Here is a 13,178-nt window from a genome sequence, read left to right as displayed (position 1 = left end):
CTCCATCAATTATCCCTAGCTCTTCTGGTCTGATTAGCAACACTTCTTTTCCAGTAATATACCTCTCTACAGATATCCTTCATACCGTGATTCCTCCATGAAGTCTAATCACTCCTACCATGCACCTTTCTATTCCCATTGTTTGATCCACAAATTTTGTTCCTCAGAGATTGTGGCATCCCCAGAAGATGACTAATGTTAAAAACATGATCTTCGGTTTGGGACAAGAATTTTGAGTAATTGAATTACTGCACGATATCACCAGAGTATTTTTCCAATCTATTCTCAGCCTATTACTCATTCAATGTCTAGTCAAGCAACTTAGTCTGATGGGGGCAGTTCTATGGTTTGTCCATTCAACTGAACATCACAGTCTGGACAATAGTCATTTTTCATATACTTGGCTTTTCCAGTATGCATAATAAGTTCACAATCTTTTAAGTAATTACATATCTCATTTAAAAAGGTCTGCCATCTTCAGGGACTCAATACAATTAGTAAAACATCAATCACATACAGCAACACCTGGAAGACCTCACCGTCTAAAAGGCATCCCTGTCCTACTTGCACTCTGCCCTGGACAAGTGGAAAAACATCTTTAATGATCCTACATATGCCTTTTTTATGCCTCATTTGATAATAATAAGACAGTCACTGAAAATTACATCTTTTAAAGAGTCCAGAATTATTTTGACATATGAATGGAATGAATATTCTCTTTAAAGGAGGACAGACTTTAGAGCAGCAAATTGTTTTATAAACCAAATACTATTTTAAACAATCACCAATAAACTGAAAGGAAATAAATAAGCATTTATTGAGATCCTACTGTGTGCCAGGCCCTATGATACTACAGATGTTATCTTGTCTGAGATAAACCTGGGAGGTAGGTGCTATTATTATCCTCTCCCCCATTTTAAAAGTGAGGAAACTGAGGCAAAGAGAAGTTTACTGACTCACTCAAGGTCATATAGGTAGTAAGTATTTAAGGCTGAATTTGAGGTCAGATCTTTTTGACTCCAGACTAAATGCTGTATCTACTGTATCACCAAGCTGCCTCGAAAATGAGATTGTGTATTCTCTACACCTTTCAATCAAATGTATGAAGGAAACTATATGAAAGAGTCTGCTGCAGAGGATTGTTGGTTAAAGCCTGATTGCTCATATTTCATGCTTTCATCCAGGAAGACTTTGATATGAGTATAGCTTATTTTCACATGAGCGCACACACACACACACACACACACACACACACACACACACACACACCCTTTAGAAATGGAAAGGTAAACACATGAGTCACTTGTCATTGATATTCTCTCAAATAAGGTCTTACTTCAATTAACAAGTTATCTTTCATAAAAGAATTATAAAAGTGAAGTCCACTTTAATGAATCTGCCAATTAATCTTTATTTTTCCCTCACAGGATTGTTAAGAGGACCAAACAAGAGATGAAAATTATCAAGAGTAGCATATATTAAGTGTATATCCTTATAATAGATGTCCATCCTATTGGGCTAAACACAAACATACATGAATCCAGAACAATTAAGTAAATTCATAATTTAGGGTCTGATACATGCTCCTTTGTGAAACATATTCACTTTAAAATAATAATTCTGCCTTCATTAAAGCCTTCAGTGGATATCAGTAAACAAATATGCCCTAGAATTTCCACAAAACTTCTACTGAAGCACGTTAACATAAAAAAATAGTATAATCATTTCCCCCTATAATAGTACATATCTTCAAGGGACAGTAGCTTACCTAAACTAACAATTATTCTTTGAGATATTAGGAGGGTAAACCAAAGCCTGATGTATGATTTTACTAATTTTTCTTTCCTATTGAAAACATTATACCCTTAATATAAACACCATGATTTCAGAAGCACAAACATAAGTCTAGAATATCTGAAAATTCTTTTCTACTTCACCTTCCATCAACATACCAACTAAGACATTCATATATATATCACCACCAAAATATGTAGTTAATTCAAATCCAGTGTTAGTTAAAAAGTTGAGCTAAGATGGTGTCACTGACCTGAAACTAAGTGTGCATGTCTGAGTGGCAAGCGAAACTTCAAAGAAACTAGATTAGACTTATCATTGAAGTGGAAAGCCTGCTTTCTTTTCTCTCAACAGACAGCTGTCACCCCATCACTGTTCCAGATGGTGGAAGTTATGTAGTCAATGACCTGAGCCAAAGAAGATGTAGGCCAGAGCCAAGGTCCACTAAGAAGATCTGGGATGTTTCAAAAGCTCATCACCACAGGTTTCCAGCATACCAGAGATACATTTTATAGACAGAGAAATCACCCTTAATTTTATGTCCTATTCTGCAATGCAAAAGGCAGTTTGAAAAAAAAATAACTAGTGGAAAGAATGCCTTGAGGTATTCAACTATACCTGTATAAGCCAATAGTACTTTTAACAGACTTAGAGTTTGCTTAGTGATTTTTTCTTTAAGAAATACGTTTGTGTGCATGAGATATATGGAAGCAGAAATGTTTGAAGGTGGGCTCTGAAGGACACAGGCAATGTGTTTTGCAATCCCTGCCTGCTAGCATGTGACAGCTGGGGACAGACTTTATAGTCTCAGAACAATCAATGATGGATAATGCCCTGTGTCAGACATTTAAATTCTGGGCCTTTCAGCAAAAATGAATGGATGAATGATCAAAGGAAGGAAAAGTCAACGAACCAAATAAATAAATAGAAAGACAGATAAGTAAATAAAACAAACAGATTAGAAGGATAAGAACTGCCTGTTTTTATAGAATATGTTCATTTCTTACTGCCTTGAAAATTGTGGGACCAAAACCTACGTGGAACCCAAAACTTTCATATGAAAGACAATTGGTTGGCATAAAGAGCAGCGAGACATGCTGGTGTAATCAAATTGCCCATAGTGATATATACCTCCAATTAACATAGTATTATCCTCTCAAGACTATGAAAGAAAATACTGACGATGAATGTTGGGCATATTCTCTGCATATGAGTGTGTAAACTGGGAATTCACTCTGTGATGAGTAAACTTAGATGCTGGAAGTTATGGACATATTTCACAGGAAGAAGTATTTAAGAAATAAAATACTTTTTTTCTCTCTTTACACTTCTGTTAGAGATCGGGAATGCTGCCAAAGAATGGAGAGCCGTGTGCATGTGAAGGTCAGGTAATAGCACTATAACATATTTTCCACTCTTAATCTCTCTTTATTGCCTTTTCCATTCCCCTATTTTATTTTAACCCTTTCCTATTCTTACTAGCTCTTTATTCCTTTTTCTTTACTCTAACTGCATTCTTTCTCCTTCATCATAAACATACGTATATCATCTCCATCTCCAGCTTACTTCTGTATGAAGTGTACTGTAGCTAGGGGAAGACTAAAGATCTTCACTTACTTTTTAAATCTACATTTTATGCTCCAGGAAAGAAGAGTGGCCAAACTTAAAGGATGCAACAGTCCATACTCAACTAATGATTCAAGGAAAATTTAGGTGACAATGTGTCTTAATTCTCAGAGATATAGCAACTTCTTTGATAGTTGCCACATTCTGGCTAAAATGGTATGTCCTGTGAAGGCAAAGGTAGCAAAAGCAGCATTTATTACTGGATTTTGAGTATATCTCTTCTCAAACCATTTGCACATGACAATTTCTACTTTTGCCCCAAAAGTTCTGCAATGAATATTTTTGTGCATGTATGTCATATTCTTCATTCTCTGATTCCTTTTTGGGGAGCATATATGGTTAATAGTGATATTGCAGGTAAAAAAGAATACACCATTTAATGACTGTTGTGGTATAGTTGCAAATTGCTTTCCAGAATGGTTAAAGCAACTCATAGTTCCACTCATCATGCATTAGTGTATCTATGCTCCCACGACCGTCATTTTCCTATTTAGTCATTTCCCAAATGTAGAAGTAGAATTTCAGCACTGTTTTAATTTGTATTTCTCTTATTATTAGTGATTTGGAGTTTTATTCACATTCATTTTTCTAAAAAAATTGCCTGTTCATATCTTTGAACATTTATTTATTGTGGAATAGTTCTTATTCCTCTGTATTAAATAATTCCCAACATAGCTTTTATTTTAATTAGACTTTAATTAGAGAAACTTTATTCAAAGAGGAATTGGGCCAATAGTATTAGAGAATAACCCCAAACTCCTCAGGGGTACCTCTAGGATCTTCATGGGCATATGTAGTCTTACCCAGATCAAGAGACTCATCTGAGAGTTTGGATAAGTATCCTCAGAGCTTATGTGGCAACAAAAGAAATCATTGGTAACACTGGAGAAAACAATTCAGTTGAATGATGAGATCAGAAAGAAGATTGCAAAGGGTTTAGAAGTGAAGGAAAGGAGAAGTGAAGGCATTGAGTATAGATTAATTTTTCAAACAGTTTATCTGAGAAAAAAAGAAGAATGCTATAGGGAAATAACTACTATTACTACAACTACTCCTACTGTTGCTGCTGCTGCTACTACTAAAATATTTGTATCACACCTACTATGTACCAAGCTCTGATAAGTATTTAAATAATAATAATAATAGATAACATTTATATAGTGCTTACCATGTGCCAGGCACTGTGCGAAGTGGTTTACAATTATTATTTAATCCTCACAATAACTCTGGGAGGTGGGTGCTATCATTCATCTCATTTTATAAACAAGGAAACTGAGGAAAACAATTTAAATGACTCACCCAGGGTCACACAGAGAGTTAATGTCTAAGGCTGGGTTTAAATTCAGTTCTTCTTGACTCCAGATCCAAGCTTTAGTCACTTCCTCATCAAGTTGCCCTTAACTATCAGGGAGAGTAGGATCAAGTCAGTGTTTGTTTAAGGCTAGATGGGATATGTATTTGTTTTTAGCCTCCAAGTAAGAAGCCAGTAGACAGGGAGAGTTTGGAGATTAAAGAGAGTGTGAGCATGACAGTGGTTGTAATTTATTTGAGAAGATGAGATTGGCCTTGGCAAGGAGAAGGGCTATTTCATCAAAAAACTAAAGTGAAAGAGAACAGAGTAGAGGATGATGTAAGAGAGATGTTAAATGAGAAGGAGGGAAAGGGAGCCTTAGACAGTGTCCTCAATTTTTCTAGTGAAATAAGAGGTAAGAAGTGGGAATGGTAATGGTATGGGAAATTTGAGGAGAGATGAGTACATTTGGAGTAGCCACGGTGGTGAGTGAAAGAGTGAACTGATTAAGGAGTACTGACCTTCCAATTGAGATTATGTAATAACAGTTTATAGTGGATCTAGTCAGCATGGTTTCATGATTTCTCTAGCTCCATTCAATAGCAGGTGAATAGAGCTGAAGGCAGCAGGCTCAGAGTAATCTAAGGCTTGAGTTTAGCAATGCTTGATTGGTGATAGGACAAGAGAGCAAGGTATTCAGTTCTTGGGGACATTGTAGACTTGAACAAATTCAGGGTTAATGTAGGGAATTCCAACCCTTTCTGGAGTGACAGCGTGGGAAAGAATTGAGGCTTAGAGGGACCCAACATCACAAAGAGGTTAAAAGAACAGGGTTTAGAATTATAAGAAAGAGGAAAAGATGGACTTCTAAGAAGTTATGATCAGATAACTTATAGGAAGTGAAAAATCTCTTAGCCAATTGGAAATGACTTCCTGAAGTTGGGCATCGTTTCACCTCACCCAATATTTTGCAAAGCCTTTTCACACATAGTCTAAAGCCCATAATTGGTTGAGATGGATATCAACAACAAAGCTAAAATGTGATAAGATGGTTTTGACTTTTCTATGTGTTTTAATATTTTTAAAATTTTGATGTTAAACACCAAAGAAACATTTCCATATATGCCAGAATATCTATATTGCAAGGAATCTATGAGAAACCATAAATCCCTTTCTAACAGTGTTTTTTTAAAAAGTATATAATAAAGGCTACCTATTATTTTCAAAACTCTTCTGCTTGTTTGTGTTTCCTTCTGAATATCTGTCTATTCTTTTCTGTGAATTAAAAAAGAAATTATTAAAATAAATAAAAATAAGAAAAAAATAAAAAAAGAAATTATTTAGAGGGCCTTCTTTATTAGGATAACCATTGCTAACTCCCCCACATTCCTTTACCCCTCAAATTGAAATCCAAGAGAAAGAAAGAAAAAAATCTTTTAACAAATTAGTATAGTCAAGGAACATGAAACCTCACAGTACCATGACCAAAAATATATGTCTCCTGCACTTCATGTCCACTCCCTCTCTGTGAGGAAGCAAAACACGAATCATAGGTTCTTGGGAGACATGGCAGGTCATTGCATAGATTATTGGAGTTTTCAATTTTCACAAGAGATTTTCCTTACAGTGATGGCATCTTTCTGTAAAATGTTCTCTTGGTTCTGCTCACTTCATTCTGTATCAGTTCATACTACTCAGGATTCTATGAGAGTATCTTTTTCATAATTCCTTAAAGCATGCTAATATTCCATGACATTTTAAAATCACAACTTAGTCAGCCATTCCCAATTACCTAAGTCTGAGACCCCACAGGGGGTTGTGACCCACAGTTTAAGAAGTGCTGGAGGGATTAAGAGTGGAAAAGTTTAAGAAGCCTTGGGGAGGCAATCAAATGAACTTCCTTAGATTCTAGTTCTTTTCTCTTCCCCCGCCCCACTCCCAACTTTTAATCCTCTCTTTTTTTACATTTTAACACTATTTTATTTTTTTCCAATTACAAGACAGTTTTTTAGCATTTATTTTTCCAAGATCTTGAGTTCCAAATTTTTCTGCCTCCTTCCTTCCCCTCTCCTCCTTCCCTCCCCTCTTCCTAAAATGGTAGGCAATTTGATATGTTATACATTTACTATCATGTAAAACATATTTTCATTTTAGTCATAGCTGTGAAAGAAGAAACAGATTAAAAAGAAAAAAATAACAATGAGAAAGAATAAAGTAAGTGAAAAAATATGCTTTGGTCTGTATTCAGAGTCCAAGTTCTTTATCTAGATGTGGATAGCATTTTCTATCACAAGTCTTTTTAAACTGTCTTTGATCATTGAGTTGCTGAAAAGAGCTGAGTCATTCATAGTCAGTCATCACACAACATTGCTGATACTGTCCACAATGTTTTCCTGGTTCTGTTCATTTCACTTTGCATCAGTTCATGGTCTTTCCAGGTTTTTCTGAAATCTTCCTGTTCGTCATTTCTTATTGCACAATAGTATTCTATTCTATTCATATTCCTCAGCTTGTTCAGCCATTCCCCAATTGATGGACATCCCCTCAATTTCCAATATTTTGCCACCATGAAGAGGAATGTTATAAATACTTTTGCACATGTAGGTCCTTGTTCCTTTTTTATGATCTCTTTGGGATGCAGACCTGATAGTGGTATAGCCGGATCAAAGGGTATGCACAATTTGGTTGCCCTTTGGGCATAGTTTCAAATGCCCTCCAGAGTGGTTGTACAATTCACATCTCCAGCTACAATGCATTACTGTCCCAATTTTTGCATATCCTCATGCACCCATTTTGATCTTATCTTGGTATATGCTGTGAGATATTGATCTATACCTACTTTGTGTCCTATTGTTTTCCAGTTTTCCCAGCAGTTTTTGTCTAATAGTGAGATTTTATCCCAAAGCCTGGGGTCTTTGGGTTTATCAAACATTAGATTACTATGTCATTAACTATTGTGCCTTGAATACCTAATCTATTCTACTGATCCACCATTTTATTTCTTAGCCAGTATCAGATAGTTTTGATCATTACTGCGGTATAATACAGTTTCAGATTTGGTATTACTAAGCCACTTTCCTTTATCTCCAACCTCTTCCCTTTACTCTGTGTGTATCTTCTCTTGTGGTTTTTGACCCACTCTGTTATCCACTTCTATTTCATGCAGAACTCATTCACATTCACATTCACAGTTATGATTACTAATGGTGCATTTCCCCCCATCCTAGTTTTCCTTCTGTTCATCCTCTCTCTCCTTTCACCCATTCCCTCCTTGCCAATGTTTTCCTTCTTTCTATCACTTCCCCCAAACTGCCCTCCTTTCTCCCAGTCCCTCCCCCTTTAATCTCCTCCTCTCATACTTACCTGCCAGCTAAGATAGATTTCTATTTTCAATCAATTATGTATATTATTTCCTCCTTGAGCCAATACTGATGAAAGTAAGGTTCAAGTGATGCCCATGGCCACTCTCCCGTTTTCTCCTCACTGTAAAAAATCTTTTTCACCTCTTCACATGAAACAATTTACCCCATTCTACCCCTCCCTTCCTTCTGAGCCCCGTGTCATCCTCTTTTTCATTCCTTAATTATTGTTTTATGTCATTCCCTCAAATTCACCTTATACCTATACCCTCTGTCTATGGTCTCTGTCTATATTCCTTCTAGCTGTACTATTAGTGGTACAACTTTTAAGAATTACAAGTGTCATCTTCCCATGTAGGGATTTAAACAGTTTAGCTCTACTGAATCGCTTATATTTTCTTTAGCTTTTTTTTAACCTGTTTATGCTTCTCTTAAGTCTTGAACTGAAGATCAGGTTATTTTTTGGTTTAATTTTGGTCTTCTCCTTATGAAATCTTGAAATCCTTTTATTTCATTAAATGACTCTTTCCCCCCTTGATGTAGTATGCTTACTTTCACAGGTAGGTAATTCTTGATTGTAGTCCTAGCTTCTTTGCCTTCTAAAATATCACATTCCATGATCTCTGATTTTTTAATGTTGCAGCTGCTAAGTCCTGTTTAATCCTGATTAAGGCTTCCCAATATTTGAATTGTTTCTTTCTAGTAACTTGCAGCATTTTTTTTGACCTGATAGTTCTGAAATTTGGCTATGATGTTTTTTGGAGTTTTTATTTTGGAATCTCTTTCCTGAGGTCATCAGTGTATTCTTTCAATGCTAATTTTGCCCTCTGTTTCCAGGATATCAGGGCAATTTTCCTTGATAATTTTTTGAAAGATTCTGTCCAGATTCTCCTTTTGATTATGGCTTTCAGATAATCCAACAATTCCGACATTGTTTCTCCTGGATCTATTTTCCGGGGGAATTGTTTTTCTCATGAGGTATTTTACATTTTTGTCTATATTTTCATTCTTTTGAATTTGCTTCATTGATTCTTGTTGTCTCATAGAATCCTTAGCTTCCTCTAGCCCAATTCTAATTTTTGAGGAGGTGTTTTCCTCAATTAGCTTTTGTACTTTCTTTTCTATTTGGCTAATTTTACTTTTTAAGGAGTTGTTTTCTGCACTGGATTTTTGTATTTCTTTTTCCATTTGGCCAATTTTTTTTTAAGCAATTGTTTTCTTTTTCTAAGCTGTTGATTTTTTTCATGATTCTCTTGCATCATTCGCATTTCTTTTCCCAATTTTTCTTCTACCTCTCTCATATGATTTTTAAGCTTTTTGAGCTTTTCCATGAGTTCTTTCTGGGCTTGAGACCACTTCTCATTTGATTTTGGGGTTTTGCCAATAGGTATTTTAACATTGTTGTTCTCTTCTGAGTTTGTGTCTTCATCTTCCCTGAAACCATGATAATTTTCTACGGTCAGATTCCTTTTTGTTTTTTGGTCATCTTTTTTGGCCTTTTTTCCTTTCTTTTAAATTTGAACTCTGCTCCCACGGCAGAAGGGGTACTGTCTTAGGCTCCTTGTGCCAGCGGCTGCAGACCCTGGCTCTTTACCTGGTGCTGCATTGATGTTGCATTGAGGCCTATGGGAGACCCTTATGTCTGGTGCTGTGCTGAAGGAATGGGGAGGAAGATGGCTGGTGCTGTTGGAGGTCTTAAAGGTCTGGCAGCTTACCTGGTGCTAAGTATCCTAGTGGTGGTATGTGGCATGTGCTGAGGCTGGTGAAATGTTTCTGCATTTCTCCAGGAATACACTGAAGCATGTCGCAGTCTAGCCACTTGAGGTTGCCTATTTGCCTGGGGCTACAGTGAAGCACATGGTTGTTCTCATAGTTGGAATCTGCCTGTTCCCCTGGGTATGCTGAGGTACATGGGGGGTCCTGGCATTGGTGTTTGCCTACTGTACTTCACTGGAACTCAGGATCTCCCAATGGTTTGCTGACATGGGGCTTGCTGCTGGCTTGCAATGTTTCCTGTCCTGGACTGTGTCCCCCTTTTTCCCAAGTGAGACAGACCTTTCTTGCTGATCTTGTAAGTTTCTTGGACTCAAAGATTGTTTCACTCCTTCTTTTTGCTAATTCTGCTGCACCAGGATTTGTTTCAGGGTGCTATTTTATGGTTGTTTGGAGAATATGGGAGAGTAATGGCAATTTACTGCTTACTCCATGATCTTGTCTCCTGGAAGTCTTAATCCTCTTTTAAGGAAAAGGAAATTTCTTTTGCTTGTGCTATTCCCTCCATGGTATCACACTCCCTCAATGTATTTCTATGCCAAGCTGTTTGTGTATATGTTCATGTTCAAACTTCCTTGTTTTCTGTTTCAGATAAGTGACATTTGTTCTATGCCCACTCTCCCTATCTATTTTTCCATGCTTGTATACTCTTCTCACATACCCAAATTATGAAAAATAGCAAGTTCAACCTACTTCTTACTCCTTTATATATGAATATAGTCCTTTTATGCTCTCTTCACTTTCCCTTCTTCAGCCTTTTGGAATAAAACCAATCTACTTCTCTCCCCTTGCCTCCACCAGGTCCTTTGTTTTTCTTATTTAATTCCATTAGCATCTTTTGAAAACATTAAGGTTCTGGAGGAACATTTGTTTCTTCTCCCCTTCACAGAATGCCCTACATCATCATGCAGTTTCTTCCAATAATTTAAATAAGTTTATCTTTTTAAGTTTCCCTGGACACCTGTGTGTTTGTTCATTTCAAAGTTCCTACTCAGCTGTCATCTTTTCATCAGAAATGCTTGAAAGTCCTCTTTTCCATTAAAGGTCCATTTTCTCTCCTACAGAATTCTCTTCAGCTTTGCAGCATAAGTATTCTTGACTGCAAGGTGATAACTTTTGCCTTTTAAAATATTTTATTTTTTTTAATTTTAAAAATTTTATGTGTGTGTTTTCAATCAGCAAAAAATCTGCCTTTTATGTATTTCCCATCCTTACTAATTGAAAATGAAAGAAAAACAAAATCTTTATTGCAAACATGTCATCAAACAAAACAAATTTCTGCATTGGCCATGTTATAAAAATGTATATCTCATTCTGCTCTCTGAGACCCTCATCTCTCTATCAAGATGTGTAGGGTATTTTATCATTGGTCTCCTGGAATCACAGTTGGTGATTACACTGATCAGAGTTTCTAATTCTTTCAAAATAATTTGCTTTTACCATATTGTTGTCATTGTATAAATTGTTCTCCTGGTTCTGTTCACTTTACTCTATGTTAGTTCACATAAGTCTTCTCAGATTTCTCTGAGACCATATCTTTCCTCATTTCTTACAGCATAATACTGTTCCATCACATTTATAGACCATAGCTTGTTCAGTCATTCCACAATTTCTGGGCACCTTCTCTGATTCTCACTCTTTTCCACCTCAAAAAAAAAGCTATAGACATTTTGTAAATCCTTGGTTAGAGCTTGTCCTGCTTAGGACCAATCTCTTCATCTTTGTGTTTCTCCCATTATCCCCCTATTTCTCTATTGACTGAAGTACATTTTTGGACCCAACTCTGTATATGTTATATTCTTTTCTCCTTTGATTGATTCAGATGATGATAAGATTCAAGTATTGCCCACTCTTTCTAAGCCTTTTCTCCTTGTTTGTACAGATATCTGTTTGAACATTCTGATTATTCACAATAATTTTCCCTAAATCTCTTTTCTCTTCTTCCCCCTGCTGCCCATCATTGTATTGTTCTTTCTTTCTCTTTCTTTTATTCATTTTATGATCATTAAAGCATAACAGAAACACTCCTACACCTTATCTAATTACATTCTTTTGATGCCCATCAATTGGGGAATGGCTGAACAAGTTGTGGTATAGGAATGTAATGGAATACTTTTGTTCTATAAAAAATAACGAGCAGGTGGATTTCAGGAAAACCTGGAATTATTTACATGAACTGATGCTGAGTGAAGTAAGCAGAACTAGGAGAACATGGTACACAGTAACAGCAACATTGTGCGATGATCAACTATGATTGACTTAGCTCTTCTTAGCGACACAATGATCCAAGACAATTCCAAAAGACTTGTGATTGGAAATCCTGTCCATGCCCAGAGAAAGAACTATGGAGTCTGAATGCAAATCAAAGCATGCTATTTTCATTTTGGGGTTTTTTGTGGCTTTTCCTTTTTGTTCTGTTTCTTCTTTCACAACATGACTAATGTAGAAATATGTTTACATGATTGTTCATGTATAACCTATATCAGATTGCTTGCCATCTTGGGGAGGGAGAGTGAAAGGGAGAGAAGGAGAAAGAAAAATTTTGAAACTAAAAATTTTATTAAAAAATAAATGTTAAATGTTGAAAACTATTTTTACCAAAAAAGCATAATTATACTCCCCCCATGACCCATGAAATGATACAGTTCAATGGGAATACATATGTCATCTCCTCATATTAGAATGTAAGTAGTTTATCTTTGTTTAGTCCTTTATTAATCTTCATCATGTTTTCCTTTTTATGTTTCTCTTAACTCATGTTTTTGAACTTAAAAGTCTCTGTATAGTTCTGGTCTTTTAAGCAGGAGTGCTTAGAAGTCTTCTATTTCATTTAATAGTCTATTTTGCCCCCTGTGGGCAAAATATCTATATCCTTTGTTTTGTGGAATATACCAAGCTCTACACTCCTTTATAGCAGTGACAGCTAAATCATGTGCGATCCTGACAGTGGCTTCTTGGTAATTTCTTTTTCTGGCTTTTTTTACCTGGAATTTTTTTGCTATGATATTCCTGGGAGTTTTCATTTGGGGGCTTCTTGTAGCAGGTGACTGATAGATTCTTTCTATTTCTACTTTTCTCTCTGATTCTAAGATAGAACTGTGTGGTTCACAGGTTAAGAATTATTTTTACATTTTCAAACAAAATTTTATTGTATTTAAAAACATAAAAACCATTCTTAGGCCACAGGCCACACAAAAATAGGAGGCAGGCCAGATTGGGCCTGTGGCCCAATTCCTGTTCTAAGAGATCTGGGCAGTTTTCTTTCAAGTTTTCTTGTTTTGGTCATCAAGTTCAGGTGGTCTGATGATTCCTTAATTTACTCTCCTTGATTTGTT

General features: G+C 36.1%; 1 protein-coding gene across 1 annotated transcript in view; it reads right to left on the bottom strand.

Moving 5' to 3' along the window:
* The window catches only part of GRIN2B (glutamate ionotropic receptor NMDA type subunit 2B), a 103,386-nt gene extending 93,513 nt beyond the window's left edge, over positions 1 to 9,873 (bottom strand). Inside the window, exon 1 of the mRNA XM_036760674.1 lies at positions 9,786 to 9,873. Within this exon, the coding sequence (XP_036616569.1) occupies positions 9,786 to 9,873 (88 nt within the window). The remainder of the gene's footprint in view (positions 1 to 9,785) is intronic.
* Positions 9,874 to 13,178: the final 3,305 nt, after the last annotated feature.

This window comes from Trichosurus vulpecula, chromosome 5 (genome assembly GCF_011100635.1).
Source record: "Trichosurus vulpecula isolate mTriVul1 chromosome 5, mTriVul1.pri, whole genome shotgun sequence".
In the NCBI taxonomy this organism is placed as follows: domain Eukaryota; kingdom Metazoa; phylum Chordata; class Mammalia; order Diprotodontia; family Phalangeridae; genus Trichosurus; species Trichosurus vulpecula.
This window is presented reverse-complemented; position numbering and strand designations above follow the sequence as displayed.